The 13,283-nt window shown below is 39.6% G+C and overlaps 1 protein-coding gene across 3 annotated transcripts in view; it reads right to left on the bottom strand.

Moving 5' to 3' along the window:
* Positions 1-6,422, bottom strand: part of DCDC2 (doublecortin domain containing 2) — a 165,877-nt gene extending 159,455 nt beyond the window's left edge. For 2 of the 3 annotated variants that reach the window (XM_058555163.1, XM_058555164.1), the window contains exons 1-2: positions 5,939-6,422; positions 1,865-1,919 (exon numbers count right to left, since the gene is read on the bottom strand). In XM_058555163.1, coding sequence (XP_058411146.1) covers positions 1,865-1,919; positions 5,939-6,237 — 354 coding nt within the window. In that variant the 5' untranslated portion in view covers positions 6,238-6,422. The remainder of the gene's footprint in view (positions 1-1,864; positions 1,920-5,938) is intronic. The other variant, XM_058555165.1, reaches the window with a different exon arrangement.
* Between the last annotated feature and the right edge of the window lie 6,861 nt (positions 6,423-13,283).

Raw genomic sequence — 13,283 nt, 5'->3', positions numbered from 1 at the left:
ACCTTGTCTGTGTGGCTCGTCCATACACCCAAAGTAAAGAGAAAACAATAGCTACTGCTCTAAAGTGAAAGAACAATTAGCAGATTAAATTAACTGGAGTCCTTGTGAATGCTTCCTTTGTAAAGGATGATCTCTTTCTTTTTTCTTTTTTCTTTTTTTTTTGTTGAGGAAGATTTGCTCTGAGCTAACATCTGTTGCCAACCTTCCTATTTTTGCTTGAGGAAGATTCACCCTGAGCTAACATCTGTGTCAATCTTCCTCTATTTTGTATGTGGGTCACCACCACAGCATGGCTGACAAGCGGTGTAGGTCCACACCCGGGATCCAAACCCGCGAACCGGGGCCCCCAAAGCAGAGAGTGCCAAACTTAACCACTATGCCATGGGGCCAGTCCCAAGGATAATCTTTTCTTCAAAAAAAAGTACATTCGAAAAATTTATTACACACCTATTGCACTTCACCAGGCACAATGTCTTCATCAAAGACACTGGAATCCTAGAGTAAATATATGCTCATATTTTTAGGAATTCACACATCTCAAATTCTATCATAGAAATTCAGCTTCAGTCACCAGTTTCAAGCAAGGTAGCCTACTTCAAACAGTTGTGTATCCTTCAAACAAAATTATATCCAGAACTAATTCACCAATGTCCTTTTTTACTACTTGTTACAGATATTTAGCATTCTTTAGCTGTAACATAAGCACAACCTGAAAAATTTATACCTTTGTCCACTTCAAGCTATAAATCTTATCACTTTCATGAATAATTAATTTGACACACATTGAAAATCAAAAATACAAACAAGAATATTAATTATTTTAAACAATGTCTGGGAATAGCACCTCTTTCCAGAAATTATTTGAATAATGAATTTAATCTCATATTCTTCAAAATACCTCACAATTAGAATTTTTTCTCATGTAGTTTTTTTCTAGAGAGATCTATTTGGTCCTGTTGGGCATAAACATGACGTGAGAGGAAATGGCGAGAGCTGAGGAGTCTCTCTGGGGCTCTGTGCTACAAATGAGGAAAAACTCCTTTTTCTGTCAGCTATTTCCTCACTGGCAGAAGACACTCATCGGAAACACTTGTTTATGTGGGGTCAAAATGGGATAAGGGGGAGTCTGGGCTGGTGAGCAGAGTCCCAATCGGAGTTTAAATATAATTTTTCCTCTCTCACTGGGAATTTAAGGCTGTTGCCTTAACTTTGTTTTCAATCTATTTTTTCATCCACAAACTAAGGAATACGTCCTACAAAATATCTGAAAACTCCACTAGGGATTCAGAAGCTACGTGGAATGGATTGTTCTGAATATGTTCCACAAGACTCGTTTCTAGTCTTCGTGCAAGCTTTTGGTGACTATGCTCGAGTGAACTTTAACGCAAGTTAAAATGGAGGTGTTTTCCTGACATCACAGAAAGTACAACTGGCTCCTTTGAAAGTCTCAGGGGCAGTCAGGGTGATCCTGGCTATTTCAGACACTGGACTGTGAGAAGCAAGTTAGGACAGGGGATGTAGTTTCAGTAAAGACTGGTTTAACAGTGCTCAGAATCTCTCCCCACTTGACAGGGAAAATTCCTCTAGATTTCAACCAGAGAACAAGTAGCTAGAAAATGGGAAAAATAAGAAAACATTGTGTCTAATCCTGTATGTCTTAGGACACCTACTCAGTCTCTTCATTCCTGGTAATGATCCAAAGAAAGGGTTATCTTTACCTTAAATCATACAATGTCCCATTTATATACATTAGACAACTTATCTCTTATGAGTAGAATGCCATCCAAATCTCTAAGACACACCATAAGAAACACAAAAATGGCACTGTTATTTATTTGGACTTTCAAAATATTATTTGCATTACCTCTGAATTAACAACTTCCATTGGTCTTTTCTTGATTTCTCCTATTTCCAAGTAACTGAAGGGAAAAAAAAAAATAAGAGTTTCTTTTATAGCTTTTGCGTCAGATATGTAAATTTCTTTTTAAAAATTATTAAAAAGTAAAGCAAGCTATAGGAAATACTTAAGCCTAAAGAAAAAATCAATAGCTACTAATTAAAAGCTAGGAGGAACTGCTTTCAGCATCACCAGCCAGAGCTAACATGTGTCTACTCTAAACTTCAATGAAATTGAATTCTTAGAAATACATACTTCTATTGGGGAACATCTTTTTCCCCACAATGGTTAGCTACTTACTATATATATGATATTTCTGATACTTATATCAATTTTTATATAAAGAGTGGTTTGCTTGTAAAGCTGCTTAACAATTCCATTGATCATAGACTTCAGGTCAAAGAAAGTACGAGAGCATGCATTAGTGTAACAACTGTGCAAGGTTGGGAAATCTTTTCCCCTATGAGAGCACTTTAATGATATAGAAATGCTCAGCCATGTGGGATGGTTTAGGTATTGGTTCAGCTAAGAGACAGATGGGTGGACTAGTTAACCTCTGGAGACCCCTATTATTCCATTACTGTTTGCTACGGATATTAACTAGTGATCATTCTTTAACTATAGCATAAGCACAACCTGAAAACTTTATACCTTTGTCAACTTCAAGCTATAACTCCATCACTGTAATCTGGTTCCTCTGTGCTTTATACACAGAAAGTGCTAAATAAATATTTTAACATAAAACATAAGTATAAATCTAGCATTTAATTTATAACCATAAATAAATAGATTCTCTACCTCAACTATCATAATTTTATATTAAAATTAATTTTGGCTATTGCAATGTGTTTTATTGTTGTTGTTTGCTTTTTTGAATAGAATGCTTTAATCGATACCTGTGGAAATTATCATATATGTGTCCTAAATAAACAGTATCTATATAAGACAGTGCAACTATCCCCTCTGTTCAGCAATAAAATGGCTCTTTGCAAATCTGCAGGGGCTTATTTCTGACATAACACCAAAACATTCTAACTGTCATGTGCAGGAAATTAATCTCAGATCCACAAGATTAATGTAGCAGAGTCAACTTCCAAAAATGCATGGGGAAAATAATAATCTCTAGAATTCTCTGCTATGAAAGTTTAATGGCTACTAGAAGTTTAACCATGGTTTCAAAACTATTAGAAAAAATCTGCGTGAAAGAAATTCAAGCAGGAAGTTGATCATTTTTATTTGAAAAATATTTTTCTACCGTTGCTATCTTCCCCAACATCATTTAGGGTCCAAATGACACGAATTACCCTCAATATCTTCTCGGCTTTCTTTTGCTCTGCCAGTTGCTTGGTTTGTTATATAAACTTACAACTGCTAAGCATTTATGTAAGCATATATTTAGCATTTAAATCTTCTTGGCTTCTATCATTATACCCATAGATACTACCACTTTAACACAAATAAATAAACTATTCATCTGTCAGCATGGAAAACTAACCATGGACACTGTTATAACAAACTCAGGCTTTTTGTATGTGAATTAAAAGCAAAAACAACCACGCAAATCTCTCGTATATATAAAGAGTGATTTGAAGTGCACTTTCTATTTGGTTTGGAACTGTACCTGTTTTTATCTTTTGAGTTGGTAGTGCCAAATAAACAAAAGAGAATGTGAATTACTAAAGTGAGTCTACAATTTTAAGCTGTTAATAGATTCTGAACCAGATTTCCATTCCCATGAAATTGTTTTATATAGGAACTATTTAATAAAAAATAAAGTGTATGGTAAAAGGAACTGGCCATAGAGATGTTTTACATCTATGTAACACTTTGGTGTTTATGAAACACATTCAGATCCATAGTATTTACTTTTTACAACTCTGTGAGGTAGAAATGGTCATGTTCCTTTTCTTTATTAGGAAACTGACTAGCTGAGTCAAGTGGCTTGCCCAAGGATACAGAGCTAATAAACAGTTCAGTCTCAAGTCTCCTGATTTTAAGGGTTTTTTTTAATCTTTGTTTTCATACGTAGATTATGGATTATTTCTAGGTATGAGTTCCATACTTTCTTTAATCTAGCACTTCACTAGTTTGTGGGGGGTTTTTTGAGGTCATATTGGCTTAAACGTTGTGTAAATTTCAGGTGTACATTATTATATATCTGTGTATGGTGATGGATAAAAACCAGACTATTGGTATTGAACACAATGCAGTCTATTAAATTTTAAGTGCCAAGTTTCTTTGAAGCACACACCTTCATCTAGTTCTTTTCTATGAAGCTAGACAAAGCTAGAGAAAGGAGGTTTCAGGGAAGGGAAAAATAAATCAAATCGCATCCCTCACCTCCCATGAAAAGAATGTCTGGCATAACAAAAAGCAGAACACCTAGAACTCAATTTAAACAAACTTAGGAAAGAAAAGATGGTATTAGACAACTTTAGTGATATGTGGGAAAATATTTCTATACAGTTAAAATCAGAATTCACAAGCACAGATTTCTGGTAAAGATATTTTTTTGCTATCCAGAGGCTCAAACTGAATTTTAATTAAAATATTATATTAAAAACTATGCAAGATAGTTACCATATGATCCAGAAATTCCACTTCTAGGTATATACCCAAGAGAAATGAAAACTTACACATAATTGTTCATAGCAGCATTATTCATTATAGCCAAAAAGTGAAACAACCCAATATCCATCAACTGATTAGTGAATAAATAAAACATGGAATATTCATACCACAGAATATTATTCAACAATAAAAAGAATGAAGTACTGATACATGCTACCACATGGACGAAACTTGAAAACACTATGCTAAGTGAAAGAAGCCAGAAACACAAAAGGCTGCATATTGTATGATTCCATTTATACGAAATGTCCAGAACAGACAAATCTATAGAGACAGAGAGTAGATTAGTGGTTACTAGAGGATGGAGAGAAGCGGACATTGGGAGGTAAGGGGTTTCTTTTTGGAGTGATAGAAATATTCTAAAATGAGTTTGTGGTGATTGCTGCACAATTCTGTGAATATAGTAAAAACCACTAAAGTGGGTGGTTTATGTTATATGACATCTACCTCAATAAGGCTGTAAAAAAAAAAAAAACCCTATGAAATATTAAATTCTACCTGTCCTACAATCCCACCCTCACCAGGAATAATCTCTCTCAACTCTCAACTCCCACATAACTTTATTCTTCTAATTGCACTTATCCCTTTGTAATTTGCATGAAAAGTATTGGTGTGCATATAATCTGTCTCCTGTTACACTCTGAAGTCCAAAAGACGGGAGTGATGTCTTGTTCATCGTTTCCCTTCACAGACCTCAGCACAGTTTGCTAATTCACTACTATGAGTGAGCTCTCTGCCAGGAACTGGGGATAAGCGCCAATAATGACCCCTGTGCTTGAAGGTTTAACCATCAGGTACCTGGAGACAGACGTATAGACAAATACAGGAAGCCAATAAACTTTTCCAAGCATTATGCCAACGGCATAAACATGCAGGGGTGAGAGGAGGGTCACAACAGTGAGGCGTGGTCCCTTCTGCTTGGAATGAAAAGTTGCAAGAATTTAAACGGGGGGGGGGGGGGGGGGGGACACGACACAGGGGCACTTTCTCCTCTAGAGACAATACAGTATCCAATACTTCAAAGTGATTTTTAAGAAATCTTTATGTAAACTTAAAAGATAGGTTCCAAGAAAAAAGAAAAAGTGGAAAGAGAAAAAGCAGAACAGAAAATGCTAAAGTATCAGTTTAGTCACTAAATACTTTTCTTTTTTTTTTTTTTTAAGATTCCTGTTCCTGATACACACGTTTCAAGTCTATTTCTACAGCTGCTACCCAAGTGAAATTCCTTCTCCAGTCACACTCTCAAACTTGAACCCCAACTGCAGCGGGAGCGTGGAGAGGCATCAACGCGCGCAGTCACAGCCCTCGACACACTGCGGTGTGGGTGACCGAGAGTCAGTCCCTTCCTCGTGCCAACCGCACACCTTAGTGCACCCTGAAATGGTGGGCGGTGGGGACACACGGACTCACTTGAGTTTCTTGAAGGCTTCCTGGCCCCCAGCCACGTAGTTGCCCCCGCTCTGGATCTGCTCTAGCTTCCGGATGCGGTGCCCGGTCCGCGGGGTGTAGATGTTCCTGACGGCCCCAAAGGGCGCCTGAACGCCGCCCGTCACCTCCTTCAGGAAGACGTCGAAGCTGGACACCTTCTTCTCATGGATGACGACGCGGCGGCCCGCGAAGAAGGGGTCCCCGTTGCGGTACACCAGCACGCTCTTCACGACCGGCTGAGACAGGTGGCTGGACCTGGCGCTGGTGCCGCTGCCGCTCATCTTCCTCACGGGACGCCGGCCCGGCTCGCTTCTCCGTGGGGGGCACCTCCGCTGCCCCAGCGGCCTCAGCGCACACACAGCGCGGGGTCGCCCCTGAAACCACTGGGAAACAGACAAACCCACAGGTAAAAGCGAAGCAACGGCCGTGCGCCCGGCGTCCAGCCCGCCAAGGACCCTACAGGCTGCGGGACTCACGGTCCACGTTCAAGTATTTCACCACACTCTGCACAGCCAATCAGCGCTCGCAGTGCGCGCACGACACCTGTTTCACACGCCACTGGAAGAAGCAAGGTGTAACCACCTCGGGACAGGAGCCGCGCGAGGGGCTCTAACCAGGCAAGCCGAGTGCGCGCGCGCGCGCACACACACACACACACACACACACACACACACACAGAGGAATTATAAATACGATGAAACTCAATTTCTAACATCCTATTTGTGTTACTCTTTCCAAACGACTTAATTTTCTTTTCTCTCCGTGCCCCCTCACCTCTCAATTTCCTGCTGGCTTCCAAAATAAAGAAATTAAGATTTTGGCTGGAATTGCCCAGATTTTTCTTCGGAGAGAGCTCCCAAGACCCCTCGCCACCCCCCTCCAGATGACCCGCGCCGCCCCGCGGCGAAGCTCCCTTGGGCACGGTTTGAATACCGCGGGCAGCGGCGCGCAACCGAGTCCCAGGCGCGGGGCAGTGGGTGGGGTCCCCGGGGAGGCGCCCGCCGCGGGGAGCTTACCCACACTCGAGGGCCGGCGGGGGAGGGGCGGCTCGGGCGCAGGCCGGGCGGGGCGGGGCGGGGCGGGGGCTCGGCGCTGCGGCTCCGCTGGCACCGCGGTGAACTCAGAGGGGGCCGCGCGTCGCTCCCGCTGTTCCTCCCGCTGCCGTTGCCTCTGCGGGCCTCCCGCACCCGGGGGGAACGGAGTTGTTATTTCCCGCCGTTTCCATAGCGACTGCGGCCACGCGGGGGGAGTGAGTCCGTGAACTAGGCCTGGCGCGCGCCTGGGGCCCTTGGGCTTTGCCCGCCGCCTCGGGCAGAGGCGCAGGAGTAAGAGTTTAGGGGGCTGACGGGGAAGCCTGGGTGGCTTTATCGTGAGGTCATTCTATAAATGAATGGCTACCGTGTGCCAGGCTCTGTGCTAGGAATTGGGGATACAGCGGCGGAGAGAATAACCTACAATATTTTGAGTGCCTACCGTATGCCTAGCTTTATGCCAAGGAAAGGGTTTTTCACTGCCTCAAAAAAGCTAAATGGCTAAATGGCTGGCTGTGCCCCAGAGCCCATGTCCATGCTGTTTGTGTAGATTGCATCAGTGTGTGGGTAAAATAGAGGAGGTTTGAGAATATTAAGAACTTCAGTAAGACGTACTTTGTTCAGTCCAGTCTGGGATGTACATATTGTGGGACCAGGAAAATTATTTTTAAAAAGTTGAAATCTTCCAGCACATCTCTGCTAGTGTTACCTTTATGCCTCCTGAGACCTTGCCACTCTGTGTCGTGTGTAAATTTCATTACCGGGGTTTCCTAATTCATCACCTATGAATAGAAATAATGTTAATAATAACTACCATTAATGAACACTTAACCATGTGCCAGGCAGTGTGGTGGATTATTAGTACCACGCATTTTGTGTAGATTACCTAATTTAATGTTCACAGGAACCTTCAGAGGTAAATATTATTCTTTCCTCAAATGAAAAAACTAAGGTGCAGAGAAACCAAAGAAACTTACTTCAGGTCACACGCAAAAATTCAAACCCAGTTCTCTGTGATTCCAGAACCATATTAACTATCACATCATACCAAGCTGAAGGGTGAATGTATGGGACATTACAATCTTGGGCAGAAACATTTTTATTAAAGTTACTTAATACATTAATGCTTTGAGAGTTAATAGTTTTCAAAAGAAGATCAAAGAGAAGAGAACAATATGGAAGGAAAATAGAAGCAATTGTGAAGAATACACAGCTTGACAAAACGGATGGGGAAAATGTCTGTGCAAATGTGCTACTAAATAGGTGAATAAGACAGAATACCTGTTTTGAGGGAAGGAAGGCAGTATATCAAGCAACTCTCCAACCAGCCCAAACCACCCTACCACCCATACCAGCCCAGTGCAAAATGAAACCCTGTGTTCAAAAATTAAGAATATCAAGGTGGCAACAGCAGAGCATTAAACCAAACATGGGGATCTTCTAAGTGTGGGACCCTGTTGCCAGTCCATGAAGCCACCCCACATCTATATTCTGATGCCTCCCACAACAGTGTCTCCAGCCCAGATTTGTCTCCTGAGCCCAGACTCATTTATCCAGTGGCCTCTTGGACAGTGACGTGTTGATAAATGTTTAACTACTGGCTCTCAGGGTGGGAAAGGCCTTGAAGCATAGCATTTGCCAATTTTTGTAGTTTAAATACTGCAAACATGGCCAATTTCCAGCTACCAAACTGACATCATTGAAGGCAAGAGATGTGCAGCCTAGACTCATATCATTCACAGATCTCATGTTTTCCTCAAAACTGTCTCTTTTCCTATGTTCCCCATCTCCATAAATGGACCCTCATCTTCCCATTCACTCAAAGCTGCACATATACATTTCTCTTCCTTACAGAACACATTTAACTGTGGCAGAGAAACAACAACAGAAATAGTCATAAATTGGCAGCCTTTCTCTCTGCTCCTTCTGCTCGCTGAATTCGTTCTGAAGCTCTTCTCACTTATGCAGAATCCTAACACCAAGCCAAAGGTGAAGGATTTCAGAAGCCAGAAAGGCTAGATAAACCCTGATCATGAGGAGGTGAGGGAGAATGAGAAGCCACTTCAGATGGATGCTGGGGAATGTTTCAGAGCACACAGAAAGAAGAGGAGAGAGTTTTGTTTATAAGCTTCTTCCTAAGTGTGTGAAAGATTTTGAAAGTGAGAGAGATGGCAAAAGCGGATTCTTAAAGAAATTTTGCTCTGCATTAAAAATAATACTATAAAGGTATTTGAGGTTTCCTCAAGAGCCTGAGTAAATCTCTGAAATGCTTCCATTTATATTTTTCTGCTGAAATAATAATTACTGTAGTGTAATACTTTACTGAAACAAGACCACGTTGCACCCTGGGTTTATAAGGGTTCTTCAGTCAACCACCAAGTTCTATCAATTCTACCTCTCAGCATGGTATTGTAAAGAGCTACCTAGTCACTTGTGCACTCATTCATTCATTTATTTTTTTATTTTATTTTTTGCTGAGAAAGATTTGTCCTGAGCTAAGATCTATTGCCAATCTTCCTCATTTTTTTTTTTCCTCCCCAAAGATCCAGTGCATGGTTGTACATCTAGTTGTAAATCCTTCTGGTTCTTCTGTGTGAGCTGCCGCTACAGCATGGCAACTAACAGACCAGTGGTGTGGTTCCACAGAAGTGAACCTGGGCCACCAAGGCAGTGAGAGCACTGAACGTTAACCACTAGGCCATCAGGGCTGGCTCTCATTCATTCATTTATTAAGCAGCCCTCTCATTTATTAAATTTTGCTAATCGTAATTTGTTTTTCTTTTACCTATAACTTTGACTCCCTGCTATTTCATTCCTTTTTCTACTCTAGTCATTAATTCATGTCAACTGGTAATAGCTAAACTCTTCTTCATATACATGTACTGGGTTGCCTACCCCAGTTGGCTGTATCTAAAGTGCCTAAAAGTGGCTGTAAGAGAGACTATCCTCATCTCCTATACACAACCAAATCATGTAGATTCTACCTGCCTAACATGTCTTAACCCTTCCTCTTCTCATTATCCCCACTGTCTCTACCTTGGTTAGAGCTTAATAAAAATGCTTATTCTATACACTGCCACATATCTAAGGAGTTAAGAATAATAGATAGTGATAGTTTCCTACTTTAGTTTATTTATTGCCATTTAGAGTGTGAGATGCGTAATCACAATCTCCTGAAATGATAAACACTGAACCTTCTTCTATTTTTCATATTGCTTCCTGTCATAAAGTAAGCCCCGAAGAAACCTATAGGTATTTATCTTTAAATTCTACATAAACCAAATATCACATTTCTCTAAGTTACTGTTTCTTCCTCTGAAAAACATATACAATTTTATGTTAAGAGATTTGATATCAGGGAAAAAATATGCAGTTCACTAGGGTGTGATCTGCAAGCCCAACATTGAAATGGTAAATTTAGAGGCAGAAGGAAGGAAAGTTGAGAGAATTCACACAGAGAGCTTCTATTATCTCTGTGCTGCAGAAGAAAATACTATCTTGCCCGAATCTTCCAGCACTTTGCATCATGGTAAAGGCAGGTGTTTAATAAATATTTGTTAAATGAATTAATCTAAGAGTGAAGGATAATGTAGACATGAAGGAAGAAGGAAGAAGGGAGGCACCTTGAGGAGAGTTGAATAGCTACTATGATGTGCCTAGTATTGTGTTGGATGCTATTATGGGATATATGTGTCCATATATGGTTTCTGCTTTTAGTGATCCTTTAAAGAGAATATTGATAGAACTCCATTTCCAACAATGTGGTGAGCTAAATATTTTAAATCACTCTTCTAAAACAATAAAAAATGCTGTATTGAGAAAAATGTTTAAATCTTTTAAATGCATTGCCAATTTAGCAAGAATGAGAAGAATTCAGAAAAGCCCAAAGCTGAGTGAAAACAGAAACCTTGGGAGGTAAGCAAGCATTGAAATCAGGTTTAACCCTAAGTATACCTGCCTATGGCCTGGTGACCTGAAACTATTGTTTTGATAGTTGCACAGGGAGGCAGAAACAAGAGATAAGTCTAGGGCCTTCCCAAGATGGACAGTCTAAAAGGAGTCCCCCATGTAAATCTGGAATCTCAAAGAGTTCCACCATAAATGTAATGGTCAACAAGAATTAACCCTCTTCACAGAGCAAGTACAGCAAGGAGACATGCTTGTTTTTACATTTGTGCCAAAGGCAGAGGTGGGAGGGAAAGATAAAGGAATTTCCCCCTAATAATTCATAATCATAACAGTTGATTCTTGGGTAGCTTTTAAACCTAATTACTCTATCTTCATGATCTAAAGAGAATTAAATTTAAAGTGATTCTGGGTTGGAAATGCTCTCAGACAGCTGAGAGAGTCAAAACAAATCCTATCTGGAGGAACACAATTTCTACTAAATCTACAAATAATTCCCACAGATAATGTTCCAAGGAACATGAACTCACAGTCAAAAAACATAAAACTTAAAAGAAAACAAGCCATGAATGAGACCCTGAAGAAATAGCAGATAAAAAATAAAAAAAAAAAACATAGACCTGCAACGATTTAAGATATTGGAATTACCAGAGGCAGAACATTAAACACTTATGTTTAATATTTTTTTTGTGAGAAAGATCAGCCCTGAGCTAACATCTATTGCCAGTCTTCCTCCTTTTTTTCCCTTTTTCTCCCCAAAGCCCCAGTAGATAGTTGTATGTCATAGTTGCACATCCTTCTAGTTGCTGTATGTGGGACGCCACCTCAGCATGGCCGGACAAGCAGTGCTTGGGTGCGCGACTGGGATCCGAACCCGGGCTGCCAGTAGTGGAGCACACGCACTTAACCGCTAAGCCACGGGGCCGGCCCCTATGTTTAATATTTTAAAGAAATAAAATGATTGAAAATATGAGTAAGGAACAAGAGACCAAAAAAAATGACCAAGCGAAGTTTTTCAAAATAGTGAGATAGGATGTCTAGAAGTGAAAAACTTAATAATTAAAATTAAAAACTCAATGGAGAAGTTAAATTGCAGATTAGTCACATCCAAAAAGAGAGTTATTGGACTAGAAAATATATTTTAAAAAGTTATCCAAAGACAGCACAGCAAGATGAATAAATGAAAAATATGAAAGAAAGGTTGGAGGCTAAAGTAAGACTATTTACCATATCTCTAATCAAAATTCCAGAAGGAGAAATAGATATAATGGAGCAGAGGCATTATTTGAAGAGTTTTCCAGAATTGTTGGAAAGTAAAAATCCTCATAGTCAGGAAGTCAAATGAATCCCAAATAGGAAAAAATCAAAGAATCACCATCTAGGTACACTGAAGTGAATCTGCCATAAAAAATATACAAAAAGATGACCCTAAAAGCAGCTAGTGGGAAAAGACAAATTACCTACAAAGGAGAGACAATTAGATCAATGGCTGACTTCTCAAAAGCAACAATAGAAATTAAAAGACAGTGAAATAATAGCGTATAAATGGGGAGCAGAGTGATAAAAGTTTAAGTCTTATAAGAACCTTTTTGTGGAGGAAGATAAATATCATGATAACTTGAGATATTGTTATGAATGCATGTTAAAATGTTTATGGTAACCATTAAAAAAAAATAGACATACTGAATATAATTTCCCAACTGATGGAGAAAAGTTGGAATGAGGAAAAAGAAAGAGAGTCTTAATCTGAAAGAAAAAAATATTTTTTAAAAATAGTATGAAATATAGAAAGCACAAAATTATGTGATAAAAATAAATCCAGTTAGGTCAGTAATCACAATAAAAGAAATGAACTAAATGTCTCAAGTAAAGAAAAAGAAAAAACACCACTTCTATGCTGTTTATGAGAGACACACCAAAAATTGCAGGACATAGAAGCTACCACTTCACACCCACTAGGATAGCTAAAATAGTTTGAAAAAACAACAGAAAAAATAACAAGTGTTGATGAGGATGTGGAGAAATTAGAACTGTCATTTCTGGTGGGAATGTAAACTAGCATAGCCTCTTTGGAAAACAATTTGGCAGTTACTCAAAAACAGATAGGGTACCATATGACCCAGCAATTCCATTCCTAAGCATATACCTAAGAGAATTGAAACCATACGTTTACACAAAAATGTATACACAAAAGTCCATAGAAGGATTATTTATAACAGCCAAAAAGTATTAACAACCCAAATGTCCATCAACCGATGAATGGATATATCACAAATGTGGTATAGCCGCATCATGAAATATTCAGTCACAAAAAGGAATGAAGTACTGATACATCCTACAACATGGATAAACCTTGAAAACATTATGCTAAGTGAAAAAAGCCAGACACA

Source organism: Diceros bicornis, chromosome 14 (assembly GCF_020826845.1).
Source record: "Diceros bicornis minor isolate mBicDic1 chromosome 14, mDicBic1.mat.cur, whole genome shotgun sequence".
In the NCBI taxonomy this organism is placed as follows: domain Eukaryota; kingdom Metazoa; phylum Chordata; class Mammalia; order Perissodactyla; family Rhinocerotidae; genus Diceros; species Diceros bicornis.
This window is presented reverse-complemented; position numbering and strand designations above follow the sequence as displayed.